Here is a 13818-nt window from a genome sequence, read left to right as displayed (position 1 = left end):
AGTACTTCTCAAGAGTGACTAGACCCCATGACCAAGATGCTGTCCATGTAACCAGTCACTCCTCCCTTGCCATACAGCTCTCCATTAGGAATGGGCCACACCAAGTTCTTATGCCAGCTCTCTCCCTCTCCTGCAATCCCTTTCTTTTACAGCCCTTGCGCTACTGCATACAGTCTTGCAATCCACTTCCATACTGTCCTGATCCTGCTCCCATACACAGCATACACAAGCATGTCCATACACAGAGTTGATCCCAGACTGATCTTCATCCTTCCATGATCCCTGGGCACATCTCCCTGCTCCATAGTTATATTCTGTACATCAGGGCCAGAGGTCACTGCTTCATTCCTCTGCTCTGATACCCAGATGAACACACACACACATTCGCACACATACAGAGACTGCGTCTTGGGCATTTGGCCAGCGTGTCCCTGCCCTGTTAGCTGTTGAGAGGATCAGAGGATCACAGAATGGTTTGGGTTGGAAGGGACCTTAAATATCATTTCATTTCAACCCCTCTGCTATGGGCAGAGACACCCACTAGATCAGGTTGCTCATGGCTCCATCCAGTCTGGCTTTGAACTCTTCCAGGGATGGGGCTGTAAAGGCCCATCTTGGGCTTCTGCATTCCCAATCACTCTTCTTATTATTGGTTGCCATCTCACCAACAGGTGAGGATGAGAGGAAATGGCTTTAAGTTGCACAAGGGAAGGTTCAGATTAGATATTTGAACAAAAATTGTTTTCACTCAAAGAGTAGTCAGGCATTGGAATAAGTTGCCCAGGGAGGTGGAGGGGGTCACTGTCTCTCGAAGTGTTCAAGGGGAGTCTGGGTGTGGCACTTGGGGATATGGTTTAGGGATGATTATGGTGGTGCTGGATTGACAGTTTTTATGTTGGAAGTCTCTTCCAACCTCAATGATTCTGTGGTTCTGTGAAAAGGCAAGGCTGTAGAAACTGCCCTGTCCCTGCCAAGGCAACTGCCACTGCCCGCTGCACCAGCTCCAGGGGCTCACAGGGACTGCGGGACCCCAGGACCCCCAGTCCTCTTGTGTCCAAGCCTTCTCCTTTCAGGGTACCCCTCTGAGCTGTTCCAGCCTCACCGTATGGATGCTGTCTGTTCCTTATGGGTGCTGTCTGTACCCTATGGATGGGATGCTGTCTGTACCCTAGGGATGGGATGCTGTCTGTTCCCTGTGGACGCTGTCTGTTCCCTGTGGATGCTGTCTGTACCCCATGGATGGGACGCTGTCTGTTCCCTGTGGATGCTGTCTGTACCCCATGGATGGGACGCTGTCTGTTCCCTGTGGATGCTGTCTGTTCCCTGTGGATGCTGTCTGTTTCCCCGGGGCGGGGCAGCCCCGGCTCGGCTCGGGCGGTCCCTCCTGCCGCCGCCAGGTGGCACCGGAGCGCCGCGGGAGCCGCCTGGGGCTGGGGACGCGCAGCCGGCGCGAGCAGCCTGTCACTCGGCAGGGAGATGGGGATTTTTGTCTTGGCGCGGGCCGCTCCGATCCCGGGATTCCATCCACAGCAATGCCAGAGTAAGGCTAAAGATTTCAGGTGCTCCAGAGGCTTGAGCCCCGCAAGGCACCGCCGGTGGCGGTGCTCGCCCGAGGCCGCGGCGTGCCCGCAGCTGTCAGGCGCTCACCGCCGTTCAGGAAACAGCCGATAAAACAAATAGCAATAAGTCATTCATAAATTCCCTTTGCGGCACCCAACAGGCTGTTTGAGCGGTGTAAGTGCTCGGCGACAGGGGGAGGCAGCAGCCCGGCAGCGGCCGGGGATGACTGCCCGGAGCTGTCCCACCGCCTTCCTGCCCCACACTGACGCGCCCGGCCAGGACCGCGGAGAAGAGCAAAACCTGGAGGTTCAAGACCAGTTTTTATGACTGGAGGAGGATCCCGCCCCAACACGGCCCCGCCGGTGCGAACAGGGGGAGGCGGAGGGCGGAGGGCCCCCGAGGTGCATGGCGAAGGATGCATCGGGGAGAGTGGCCAGCAGGTCGAGGGAGGGATCCTCCCCCACTACTCAGCCCCACTGAGGCCACATCTGGAGCGCTGTGTCCCGTTCTGGGCTCCTCAGTACAAGAAAGACACGGAGCTCCTGGAGGGGGTCCAGTGGAGGACCACAAGGATGATGAAGGATCTGGAACATCTCTATTATGAGGAGAAACTGAAAGCTGAGCCTGTTTAGTCTAGAGAAGAGAAGACTGAGTGGGGATCTGTCAATGCATATAAATATCTCCAAGGCGGGTGCCAAGGGGATGGTGCCAGGCTCTTTTCGGTGGTGCCCAATGACAGGACAAAGAGCAATGGCCATAAACTAAAACACAAGAAGTTTCACCTCAACATGAGGAAGGATTTCTTTCCATGGAGGGTGGCAGAGCAAGCTGCCCAGGCAGATCGTGGAGCCTCCCTCTCTGGAGAGATTCCAAACCCACCTGGCCGCGTTCCTGTATTACCTGCTCTAGGTGACCGTGCTTTGGCAAGGGGCTTGGACGGCATAATTTCCAAGGTCCCTTCCAACCTTAACCATTCTGTGATCCGGTGAGGCGTTCCGGCGCCCCGAGAAGGAGGCGGTGGCGGGCGCTGGGGCCGCCCCTCTTCCGCCCACTGCGGCCCGCCCAGGGCCCGCCCGGGGCCGGCTCCGCAGCGGCGGCCGGAGCTGCAGCCGCCGCCCGCCCGTCGCAGCGCCGGCGCTGCCGCGGTGCCCGGCAGGGAAGATGGCGCCGTCCCACGTCCTCAAGTGCTGCCAGAAGGTGCTGGCCTGGGTGCCCGTGGCCTTCATCGCCCTGGTCGTGGCCTGGTCCTACTACGCCTACGTGGTGGAGCTGTGTGTGTGTGAGTGGACCCGGGAGAGTCGCGGGCGCCGGGAGGACCCTCCGCCGGCCGCCTCCTCCCCTGCGCCCCGGCGGGCTCGCGTCTCCCTGCACCCGCCTCAGGTTTTCGCTCAGGCGGCGGGAGGAGACCCTGCCTCGGGCGGTCCCTCGCTCCCTCTGGGCCGGCTTTACCTGTTGTCCTCCCGTCCTCAGGCGCCTCATGGCGGCGGGGTCCCGGCCCGGGGCTGCCGGTGGAGACGCGGGGAACGGGTTCGGGGTAGAGGAGGAGGCCCAGGCAGGGGGTCCGAGCTGCTTCGTCTGGGGACAGGGACTTCTCAAGGGCTCAGCCCCTCGTGGCTCCCCGGGAGGAGTTTTCCCTCTGTTTTACTGTTGTTCATCCGTCTGATGTATCAGGTAACTCCTTATGGGTGTATAGGGGGGTCCCCTCCCTCCTTTTAATTAAGAAACCGGGTGCCACTGAAGCATTATGAGGCTGGAAACATCCAACTTAAGCGGGCTGGGGAAAGGATTTAGGGCTTACGGGATTTTGTCAGGCCGTATCGAGGCTTTCTGGACGAGGGCTCATCTTTATATAAATCTGACTTGCAGCCGATGTCGGTCAGGGTGATATTTACCCTTTACTGTCTTCAGGAGGAAAGGTCAGTTCAGGAGGATGTTGGCTTTCTCTGGGCTGAGTAAATGGAGGGGAACTGTGATGTGCAGTATTCATCAGACTTGCTGAAACTCGGAAGCAGCATAGGAAAACTAAGGAACAGGTTACTGGACATTTGGCGTGTTTAAGTGAGGAAGCTGAAATGAAGAAGGACCTCAAAAGTACGAAGAACTATTTTAAGCTACACATAGGTCTGCCTAGTATCTGTAGGTCCTGGTACTACTTGTTATTTGTGTAAACTACATGCTTTGATATCCCTAGCTAGATATCCTAGCTTTGATATCCTAGCTAGAAAAAAAAAAGGTTTGCATGTACTTTATATCTGTGTAAACTGGTACAGACAGCCTTCCATGAGAAATAATCTTTTCATTTTTTTTCTGCAATGACTTAGTATTTTGGATAACTTTTCTGTATGGTGATGTTATTTCACAGCCTTTTGTATTTAGAGATCTGGACTGGAACATGAACCACTGGCAAAAATGTTATTTGAACTTTAAATAGTAGAGACATAGCTGTAAAATAATGCATGTTGGGGTACTATGTGAAATATTGACATGAGAGAGTTGCAAATATGTCAGTGTATCCAAACTTGCCAAATTACTATTGTTCAGTTGTCTTTGTGAATAAATAACTTTTCTGGGAAATCATGTTTAAAACTGTAAACATTTGAAAACAAATTTGAGTCAATCTACTGGAGGTCTGGGGCATGGGTAGCTGTAACAGTAGTCCTGAAAGGGGCTGTGTGAGGTTATAGACTCACGTTTTACAGGTTTTCTGTACCCACTACAGTCTAATTAGTATGACAAAAGGCAGATTAGGGCTATTCCTAAGAAAAGAACAAAAACTCAGTGATTAAGAGACTTGCCTAGGGTCGAACAGGTGGTCTCTGTGTGAATTGGGAACAGAGCCTCAAGCTCTGAGTCCCAGCTCTGTGTCTTGGTCACCGAGTGGGTCAGGACTGGGTGCTGGTGAATGATTTCTCTATCGTAGAGATAGAGAAGCTGCAAAGAGCCCTTCTGAGCTCATTAGGGTTTCGTTTGTGTGAAAATTGAGAAAGTTGGCTTCTGTTGATGCGAGAACTTTTGCATCTCTAAGTCTGGCACTTCTTGGTCACGAACCAGCTTTATTAATGTCTGCACATACAGGCTTTTAAGAAAAAGTGTCATTTAATAAGCAAAGTACTTACTGACTTCTGTTGCTGTCACTGAATTTTTCAGTTGTTACTTGCCTGAATCATGCTTGATGGCCAAGGATTTTATTTGTCTGTGAGTTTTTTCTGTTGTGAGTTTGGGTCTTTTTGTTGTTTGTTTATTTTTAACCAGTTGAATTTCGTTTACACTCTTGAGAAAAAGTCATCTCACCAAGGGAGAGAAAAAGGATTTTGTGTTTGTGTCTTTTTTGCATTGTGGATTTTTTTCCTTTGCATGTTTTTACTCTGCAGTTGAGTTCGAACCAGGACTGAGAGGATTTACAGCAAAATGCAGGATTTTCTGCTTGTCTTGGCAGGTATGCTTTCTTTCTGCCGGTGCTCCCTATGTTCTGTTTGTTTTGGGAGCTACTGCACTGTGCACTACAAAGAAGAAGAGCAAGGATGTCCCTCCAGCACACAGCTAATGAATGAGGCCTTTGCAGATGTTCACATGGGGCGGGTGCAGAAGCAGGGCTTATTGCTTTGGTAACAGGCTGATGTGTGCCTCGTAAAGGAAAGAGAGATGGAGGAAAGGAAGCTTTAGAAAAGAGGAGACACAATAGAAAATTTCGAGTAAATACTGGGTAAAAGAGAAATTGAAACCCCACTGACACCAGTGTTTTCTCAAAGGTTATTCTTAAAAATTCGATTACTGTTAAGATGTGGTGCTGATAAGGAAATGGGAAGAGGAAAAGCCTTTATTTTCCCAATTATTACTTCTTCCTAGTTTGGTTTTTTGGTTTTTTGGGGTTTTTTTCCATGTAGTCCTTGGTCATTTATTAAAGGTTAAGCATATATTCAGTTATTAGATCAAGTGGGAAGCCAGGGTTAGTGTAGTATCATAAAGTATTCCTAATAAAGTAGGAGATGTTAAAGTTGGGGCTTTTTCTTTTGTCACCTCAGCCTTTTCCTTTCAGTTTTGCTTCTCTGTGCTGTTTGCCCCACCCTTCTCTGATGGGGTGCGCAGATATTGCTCAGTGTCTTGTGGTGTCTGATGGACTCAGGCTTACCCTGTAATTCACTGCTAGTATGTATTTACTGGGTTATGCCTCTTGTATAACCCTAAATTATATTACATACTGGCTGTGAACACCGAGGAGGACTGGTGTGGATAAGATGAAAGGAGACTCATGAGCTTGTCTATTGTTTTCCTCCCATGGGAACTGCCAGCATCCTTCTGTCTCTCTGAAGATGTTGAACACTGGCTTGTTTAGACCACTATTGCTGTGTGATCCATCAAGTAAATTAGCTATTGAACTAGTAGGAAAGGTGAAAACAGCCAAATGTGTGTAAGTTGAGGGAATGTCAGCAGAGTGTAAAAATTCGGTGAACACATGTAACCAAAGGAACTGCAAAAGACTCAAGGCAACATCTCATTCAGAGGGCTTTTTAAAGTGCTTTGAAGTAGAAAAATCTGAATGAACACTTTCTTACTAGACTATTTCTTCTTTTCACACATAACTTGCCCAGAGCTCTGTTTGCAAGAAAACACACCTCACAACACATGAAGGATGTTGCAAAATAGCTTTTTGTTAGTTTAAAACCATTTCATGTGCTCCTTAGTGTTACCAAAACATGTTTTGCTTTTAACACTGCTGTTGTAAAACAATGGCTATATTATGCTGTTGCTGAATTGGACTGATTGTGTTTGCTTACCACATCCCTCAGATGCTCGAAAAGAGTAAAGCGCTTCTCTTGTGGTTCTCTTTCGTTTGTGGGTGACTTGTATCTTATTATCTATCCCAGACATTTTGGTAGGTGATGGGCTGTAATACAGACTGGTCAGAGGGTGGTCACAGGACACTGTTCTGACGTACATAGTCGGAGTTGGTGGGTGAAGCCCGCTTGTTTCTTATAGCAACCCTTTTGCTAAAACACTAGCAGACTTTGGTAGTGCAGTCTTGCACTGAGAAAAAGAAGAGGAAGTTAACTTTGAGTTGTCTGCAGCTCCTAACTAAAGTGTATTGACTGGTGTTATTAAAAAGTAAAAAACTAAAAATTGATCAGCTTAGCTTTTTACTTCTACACTGCAAACTCTGTCTTCCAAAAATCACAGCCCTGATTCTTCCCCTTGGCCAGGAGTTTCAAGAATAATCACTTGTTTTACATATTTATAGGCTAAATGTGAATGTATGAGTGTTTTCATGCCTCAGGCTCTGCAAAGTATGGAAGACTGTGATTTTGAAAGCTATGGGAGTAACTAGTTGTGTATTCTTTTCATAGCATCTAGTTGCAGAAGGTTTGCTTTTTTTTGATACAGTGTAATGTCTAGGGTGTCTAAAATCCTGGCAAACAAAGCAGTTTGTAATTTAGAATGCATAACTTCATGTTAATAGTACAAATTACACTCCTTGCTGTTCCAGGAGACTGCAATGTCTCTTGTCAGTAGGGAGCAAGCTCTGATTTCCCGAAAGCACGGCCCTTATGAGAAGCACATGGTGATCAGTTGAAATGTTCCCATCTGAAGAATCTGTTGCATAAACAGAGAGAAGGTAATTCCATCTGCCTCCTCCAGAAGAAATCCCTACTGAAAATGCTAATGCAATATCTCTCAAGCAATGGTAAGGTGGTACCAACAGCAGTTCTGATTTCAGGCTACAGAAAAACCTGAAGTATCAGCACCGAGGTACAACATGTGCACATTAAACATGTAAAAAGCATTCCTGTAGGAAAAGAGGGTTACCTTTCAAGAAAAGGAAAGGAAATGAAACAGGTTAGATCATTAGTTACAGTTAACTATGTTTACATGCCTCTCATGAATGTAAAAATAGAGAAATGGAACCGCTCTGCATACACTTCATTTTGTTGTAATCTCTCAGCATAAGCATGCATATTATCATCTTTAATGAGAGCCTTTTCTGATATTATAAGTAATCAGAATTCCTGTTGAGGTTCTCAGACTGGATACAAATTATTGGAAAACTAAGTGCTCAGCTTGGGGAGAAAGATTATCTTCTATGGTGCCTTGCACTGTATTGGTCATACTAGTTTATAGGGACAGGTGGGCATGTGCCTTTTATATGAAAATGCAATCTGCTCTCTTGGCAGTCCTCTAATGAAAAAATTGTTGCAAGTGCAACAGCCTGGTCTCTTGAGGAGTTGTCTTGTGTCTGCTGTTTTTTCTGTCATCGGAAGGCCTCCATCCCTTCTTCTCCCTCCCAACCCTCTATCTGCAGTGCCCGCCCCAGCCCCTGCATCTGCTAAACCACTCCTGACAGCTCTGCAGTAGTTCGCATCTTTCCTTGATCCCTAATTACCATTTGGTCAAAAAGAGGTGTGGTACAGTGGCTTTGGTGTTGCTTGGCTTGCTCTGGGGACTAGGCAGAAAATGAGCACCTGAGCTCAGAGCAGCTCTCTGCTACCAGGGAGCGTGGGTTTGTCTCTTCTACCGTCCAACAGCTTTGATGAAACTTAGTGGTGCACACTTTGTGTGAGACCCTCACTGAGCCTCACCACTTGTCTGAAACTGGTCCGTGGGCAGGGTGGTTTTGCAGTAGGGTAGAGAAGGGGCTTAGGGAAAGCAAGGAGCTGAGTAAATGTCTGAGCCAAAGCAGGAGCTCTTCCTGTGGTTTTACTTTCTTGTAGCCATGATGCAGTACTTCCTGATTGCCTTTCAGATGTGGACTATAAAGCTTTTCTTCTTGCTTTGAAGGGGCGGGGATAGAATTAGTATTTAATATTATGGAAAATAACTTCTCTCAAATTTTTCTCTGGTAACAGCAGTAGGAGATTTCTTAATGCCTCTAGAGTTAGAACAGTGATCTAAATGTCACTTTCATTTTTAATCAGGGGTTTTATGTTACTTCATCACTTATGAGTCTCTGTTTTCCTGCAAGACACTATGGATAAAAGGACCAGAATTTCCAGCATATATTTTCAGTAGACATTACTTTGAGGTCATTGACCCTCTACATACAGTGAACTTCAGGTTTTCTGTCTGTTGAAATTTCAATAAATAATAATTTGTGCTCTATTGGCTCATATTTTTATGAGTTAATGTAATATGCTTTTCATAATCAAAGAATTTACAGTGTTAAAATATGGGTGTCAGAGCTGAGTTCTCATATACCTGTGATAGTTGAAATACTTGGATGGCACTGGACCTGCTTTTACTCTTGGAACTCAAGACAATGATGGAAAATGGGAGTGAGATTCTAATGGTCTGCCTAAAATTGTGCCTGTAAATGCTGAGGGTTCATGCTGTTCATTTTTCACCCATTCAGTACATCACTGTTTGTTCAACAGTTTCCTACAACTGTAAGAGTTTATGCTGGTTTAACATGTACATTCCTTACAAGTGTTACAAACTATAGGTTCCTGAAACAGCTTTTATGGAGTTTTGATCTCAGTCATTAACTTCTTCCAGCTGATGCATAATCTTTCTGTAATAGGATGAGTATCCATTCTTTTTCTCATTAGGATGTATGAAATTTAATAAAAACATTTGGGAAGTAAGCACAGACAACTTTTTTTTTGTGTAAGCTGAATCTTCACCAAGGTGTGAATCAGGTATAAAAGGGATAATGAAATTGTAACAAATTCATTTGTTCTTTTAGCCACTTCCCCAATATTACCTCCTTCTGTTTTCACTAAACTGTTTTCTGTGGGATGTGCTTAACTCCTCCTCTCCTGCATCAAGAAACAAACAAACCAGATTTTTCCCACTCTTCTGCTTTCCCTCCTCCCCACAATCTTCAGTGGAATACCTAATCTTTGACCATCTTTTCTAATCTGTGCTAGAAGTCAAGTTCCCCCTCTGCAGCATTTCAAGCCTCTGCTTTTCCTTTTTTTTCCAAAAGACCAAATGGCTCATCCGTTCCTTTTTCATCTTTTCTTTTGACTCTTAAAATTGTCTTGTGAGGTTGTCAAAGACAAGTGGATTACAACAGCAGCATGCTTTGCCTTTGCAGTTTCTGCAGCAGTCTCTCTGGTGCTATGGATGGTGCAGCATTGTCTTGAATGTGAAGCATGGAACCATTTTAATCATACAATCTACAGAGAGATTGAGTGAGGGTTTCAAAGCAGCATTCTTTTATTTGTGGTATTTCTCTTGTGCATCTCGATGTGTGTTTGCCTGCGGTGTGGGGGATTTTTATGTATCTCTTGTGAAGTGCTAAGCACAGAGATAGCTGTTTGGGATTGGGGTTTTTTTCCTTTTATTAAACCTTTTTGTGACAAAAAAATTTTAGAGCTGGAAGTAATTAATCTGTAATTAGGCAAGATGCCAGTGCAGAGAGAATGAAACAAAGTTTAGATTAAATGTAAGTAACCTTGAAAGAAACAGACATTATTTGTTTGAGGAGACCTAAGCAAGTAGTTATTGTATAAGCTGGTTTGCAGTTGTGTGTGGTGGACTTAAAACGTATGTCAAGTGCCTCATCTACTGCCTTGTCATGGCTGTGAATGCATCCCCTGTCACTGTACCATTCTTCATGCCAAGTAGTCATTGCTTTTAGCTTTGTCAAGTTTGGATTTTAAAAAAAGAGAGAAAGGAAGTATATTTCCACAGCACTGCGATTGAAGGCTTTCACATCTGTTGGTTTGTGACCCGCAGATTTACCCTGAACATTGCAAAGGAGCCGAAAACTTGGAGCAGAGTTTGGTTTCTGTTCTGTTTTGAAAAATCTTATGTGACTAACACTCACATGGGTATCTGAAAATGGATGCAATGTATGCATAGGATTTTTGTGGGGATGTTTTTTGTGTGTGTATATTTTCATCTGCTGCTCTTTAAGTTTAATGTTGGGGGATTTTAAATAATTGTATTTTTTAAAAAGCTTGAGTTCAGCTTAGTAATTGCATACAGAGGTATTATGGCTGTCTTTCATGGTAGATACCTGCTGAGATAAAGCTAAAGCAGCAAGTGGTGCAGTGAGTAGGCTTGAACTTTTGTAATAATTCATAATTTAGACAAATAATAAATTTTGACAATGGAAAGCTTAAAGACCATTGAGTATTAGATTCAGTTATTTTTTCTTTTTTGTGTGGCTTTTTTCTGTTAACATCCTCAAACTTGTAAATATCCTATGTTTCTCACTACTTCCCACACTTAGGAAACCCTATTGCCAAATTAAGAGTGGAAACAGGAATCTGTTTATGAGTAGAAATGGTCTGGGAGAGCTTTTAGGCACATGCAGGGCCTCAGGAGCTGCGCTTTCCTGCCTCAGCTGGCTGGTTTTGTGATAGTCTCCTACCATGTGACAGTGCTCTCCTCCTGCTGCATGGCTTCTCTGGAGTCTTTAGGCCAGTGGATGCACCCCTGATCCTATCCCAATTGATGTTTCTGTGTAGCCTCTCAGGAGACAACAGGTTCAAGGGTCTGGGCCAACTCCCATCTAGTTGTAGGTGTTTAGAAGTAATCGCTCTCCTGATCTAACTTCCTACAACTCACTGTGGTCACTGACTTCTGTGTTAAACCAGCAGCAGTCGTTTCTTGGACGCCAGAAACATAAGTTCCCACCGGAGTGCCCTACTCGATACCTGCAACCACGGATGTTCTTGCAACTGTGTTACAGGATGTGATCACCTAGGAAGATGACAGAAGTTAATTCTCTTAGTAGGAGTCATGCATGCATCAAGCCCTGCTTGTTTCTTGTTAGGCAGCGTGCCAGCCCTGCTGTGTTACATCCAGTGCTTTGCCCTGGGAGCTCTAATGCATCTCTGTGGGGCAGCAGGGAGAACTGTTTCTCCCCTTGGCACACACTGCATTAGGTTTTATAGTATTCCAGTTGACCTTCTTAGAGTCCTAAGTTAATGCTTTCCAAGAATATGTGGCGAACTGTCAGCAGGCAGGTGAGCTCTGAGGATTTTTTTGGTTTCATTTATTTGCTGGAAGCAATAGTTACTGAATGAGAGCTCTATAGATGATAGGCTCTGCTCTTTTGTATATGCTTGCCTCTGTTAACTCGGGAGTACAACTAAGATTTAGTCTAGATGTTCTGCAGTATCCAAAAATCCCTTTGCAGTGGCTCATACAGTCTTAGTGCTCTCACTTTTTCATATTCCTAAGTAGTCTGGTACTTAAATGAGACCTGGTGCAACAAAATGGTGTCCTGGTCTTGTCCTCTATCCATAACTCTCTGTCCTTTTATTACCAGTGTTTTTTTCTCTCTGCAGCATCTGGATTTTTTTTAATGTTGCTGGGGAGTTGCTGTTATTTCTTCCTTTTTTGCAAAAAAACTAGAGGGTGTAGATTTAGTTACAGTCAAGCTTCGTCTCAAGATGTTTCAGTCTAAGTAAGGTTTAATGTATAACATTTTGTTTTACAAAAAGAACAAGCAGCAAAGCCTCCAGCATCAAAAGATGACAGCATTTGTTATCAACCAACTTGATAAGCCGTCTGTGAACAGATTCCCTAAATCACCATGAGAAGTCTTTAAACCTTTATTTATTCCATAAATATTTTTATAATAATAATTTTAAAATACTAAATATTTATTAGTATTTACAAGTCCAGTATGTTGAAGACAGGAGTTCCCCATCGCTACTTTCCCACAACTAATATACTTGTTTTTAAATTACATGTTTTTCAATACAAAACTTCCTTAAAAGGCTGTGTCCAGGAGTTTGGCTTATTAATATCTTGATAGGAATTCATGTAAATTACATTACTGGCTGCTCTGTTGCCAATGTGCTGTTGGCTGAAAATTAGCTCTTATCATAGGTAGTTCCTTATTTAACCTCAGGTGGCAAATACCAGTCAAAACTGACCAATGTTGCAAGCTTGAACCTTCATTTAGGGAATCCGCTGACACAGTGCATGGGAGGAGGTCAGCTTGCTGGGCAGTTTGATTTCTTCCATTACCCAGTGAACTTGGTGACAGCAAAATCCTCCTCTCAGAAAACCGAGTGCCTAATACTTTGTAAGGAGATTTACAAGGTGGTCTTTATCCACAGAGTTTTGCAAGGAGATTTTATCCTGACATTTGGGGAAACACTTGTTGCAAACTAGGCCAGTAAGTAAGCAAGGAAACACCTGATTTTGGAAGAGTCTGAAGCCAAACATGAAGAAGGTGCCTGATTAGCAATGCAGGTCCCTCCCGGCTGCTGACCGTTCTCACTGCGGGATGAAGGTTCAGGTCTGCAGGTCACAGCAGCTGTGTCTGGAATTTTTGTTCTCCATGAACTGACACCTCTGCCCTCCTGCTATCATACCTCACAGCTGTGTGGAATGGGTAAATAAAGACTGTTGCTTATTGTCATCTGTCTGGTGTAAAAGTAAAAGGATTTACTAGTAATGTCCTGAGCCATAAGACAGCTTTGAGTGACATTTATACTCAAGGCAGTTATTGACTGGCAGTCACAAAATGCAAATTAGTGTTCTTTTTATCAAAAAGAATTGGTAAATTGTTAATTACTTGAAAAATACTGTTATGAAAATGTATGTTGGTTGAGTGGGATTTTTGCTTGCCTTAGTTTTTGCTTTAAATATACTCTCAGTTTCTGGTATGACCTGCAGAACACCTAATCTTGTGCAGGATGTGTAAGACAGCTCTGTACAACATCATGATACTGGCAGTTTGTCTACACTAGGTGATTATCCTGTTTGTCACTCCTATCTCTTGCAAGTGTCCTAGTAGTGTCAACTACAAAACCACTGGAGTTACTCCTAACACAAAAAGCATTTTCAGATGTGCAGATACTTGAGTGTAGTGTTACTGTGAGCTTGATCTGGCCAGTCTGAGGATAAATACCTCTCCTTCAAGTGTAAGTATAATTAATTTGTGGTGTGGACATTACCTAGCTCCACTCAGATGCTTCTGAGTTTCCATGCCTTTCTGTCAATTCTGTTTTTTCCTATTCTCTGATGTGCCAGAGGGAGCAGAGCTCACTGACTGATGCAAGTAAGAGCTCTCTTTGTCTTTCAAGAGGAAACCAGGCTTTCTTTTGGCTCTGTCTGATAGCATAAAGGCAATATTGGAAGAAATTTATGCACAGCACTTCCATGCTACTGAGCACTAAAGCGGTTAGGAAAAAGCCGGATTTTTGGTAAAGAATTGAATGAAGTCCAGTAGTATGAGTAACCAGCTGAAGAAAGTGTGTAGAAGTAATGCTAGGGTTTAAAATAAATCAAAACGCAAATAGAATGAGCAGTGTCAATAGTGATTAAATAGCTGAAGAAAATCAAGTTACTTTAGGG

General features: G+C 44.6%; 1 protein-coding gene across 5 annotated transcripts in view; it reads left to right on the top strand.

The window, feature by feature from the left end:
• Positions 1-2643: 2643 nt before the first annotated feature.
• The window catches only part of ZDHHC20 (zinc finger DHHC-type palmitoyltransferase 20), a 50007-nt gene continuing 38832 nt past the window's right edge, over positions 2644-13818 (top strand). For 2 of the 5 annotated variants that reach the window (XM_048294847.1, XM_048294846.1), the window contains exon 1: positions 2644-2839. In XM_048294847.1, the coding sequence (XP_048150804.1) occupies positions 2722-2839 (118 nt within the window). In that variant the 5' untranslated portion in view covers positions 2644-2721. Of the gene's footprint in view, positions 2840-3139; positions 3232-4932; positions 4997-13818 lie in introns of those variants that run through there. The other 3 variants (XM_048294848.1, XM_048294850.1, XM_048294849.1) reach the window with 3 other exon arrangements.

The sequence above is a fragment of the Corvus hawaiiensis genome, chromosome 2, assembly GCF_020740725.1.
Source record: "Corvus hawaiiensis isolate bCorHaw1 chromosome 2, bCorHaw1.pri.cur, whole genome shotgun sequence".
Taxonomy (NCBI): Eukaryota; Metazoa; Chordata; class Aves; order Passeriformes; family Corvidae; genus Corvus; species Corvus hawaiiensis.
Note: the sequence above shows the minus strand (reverse complement) of the source record. Positions and strands in the feature narration are given on the sequence as shown.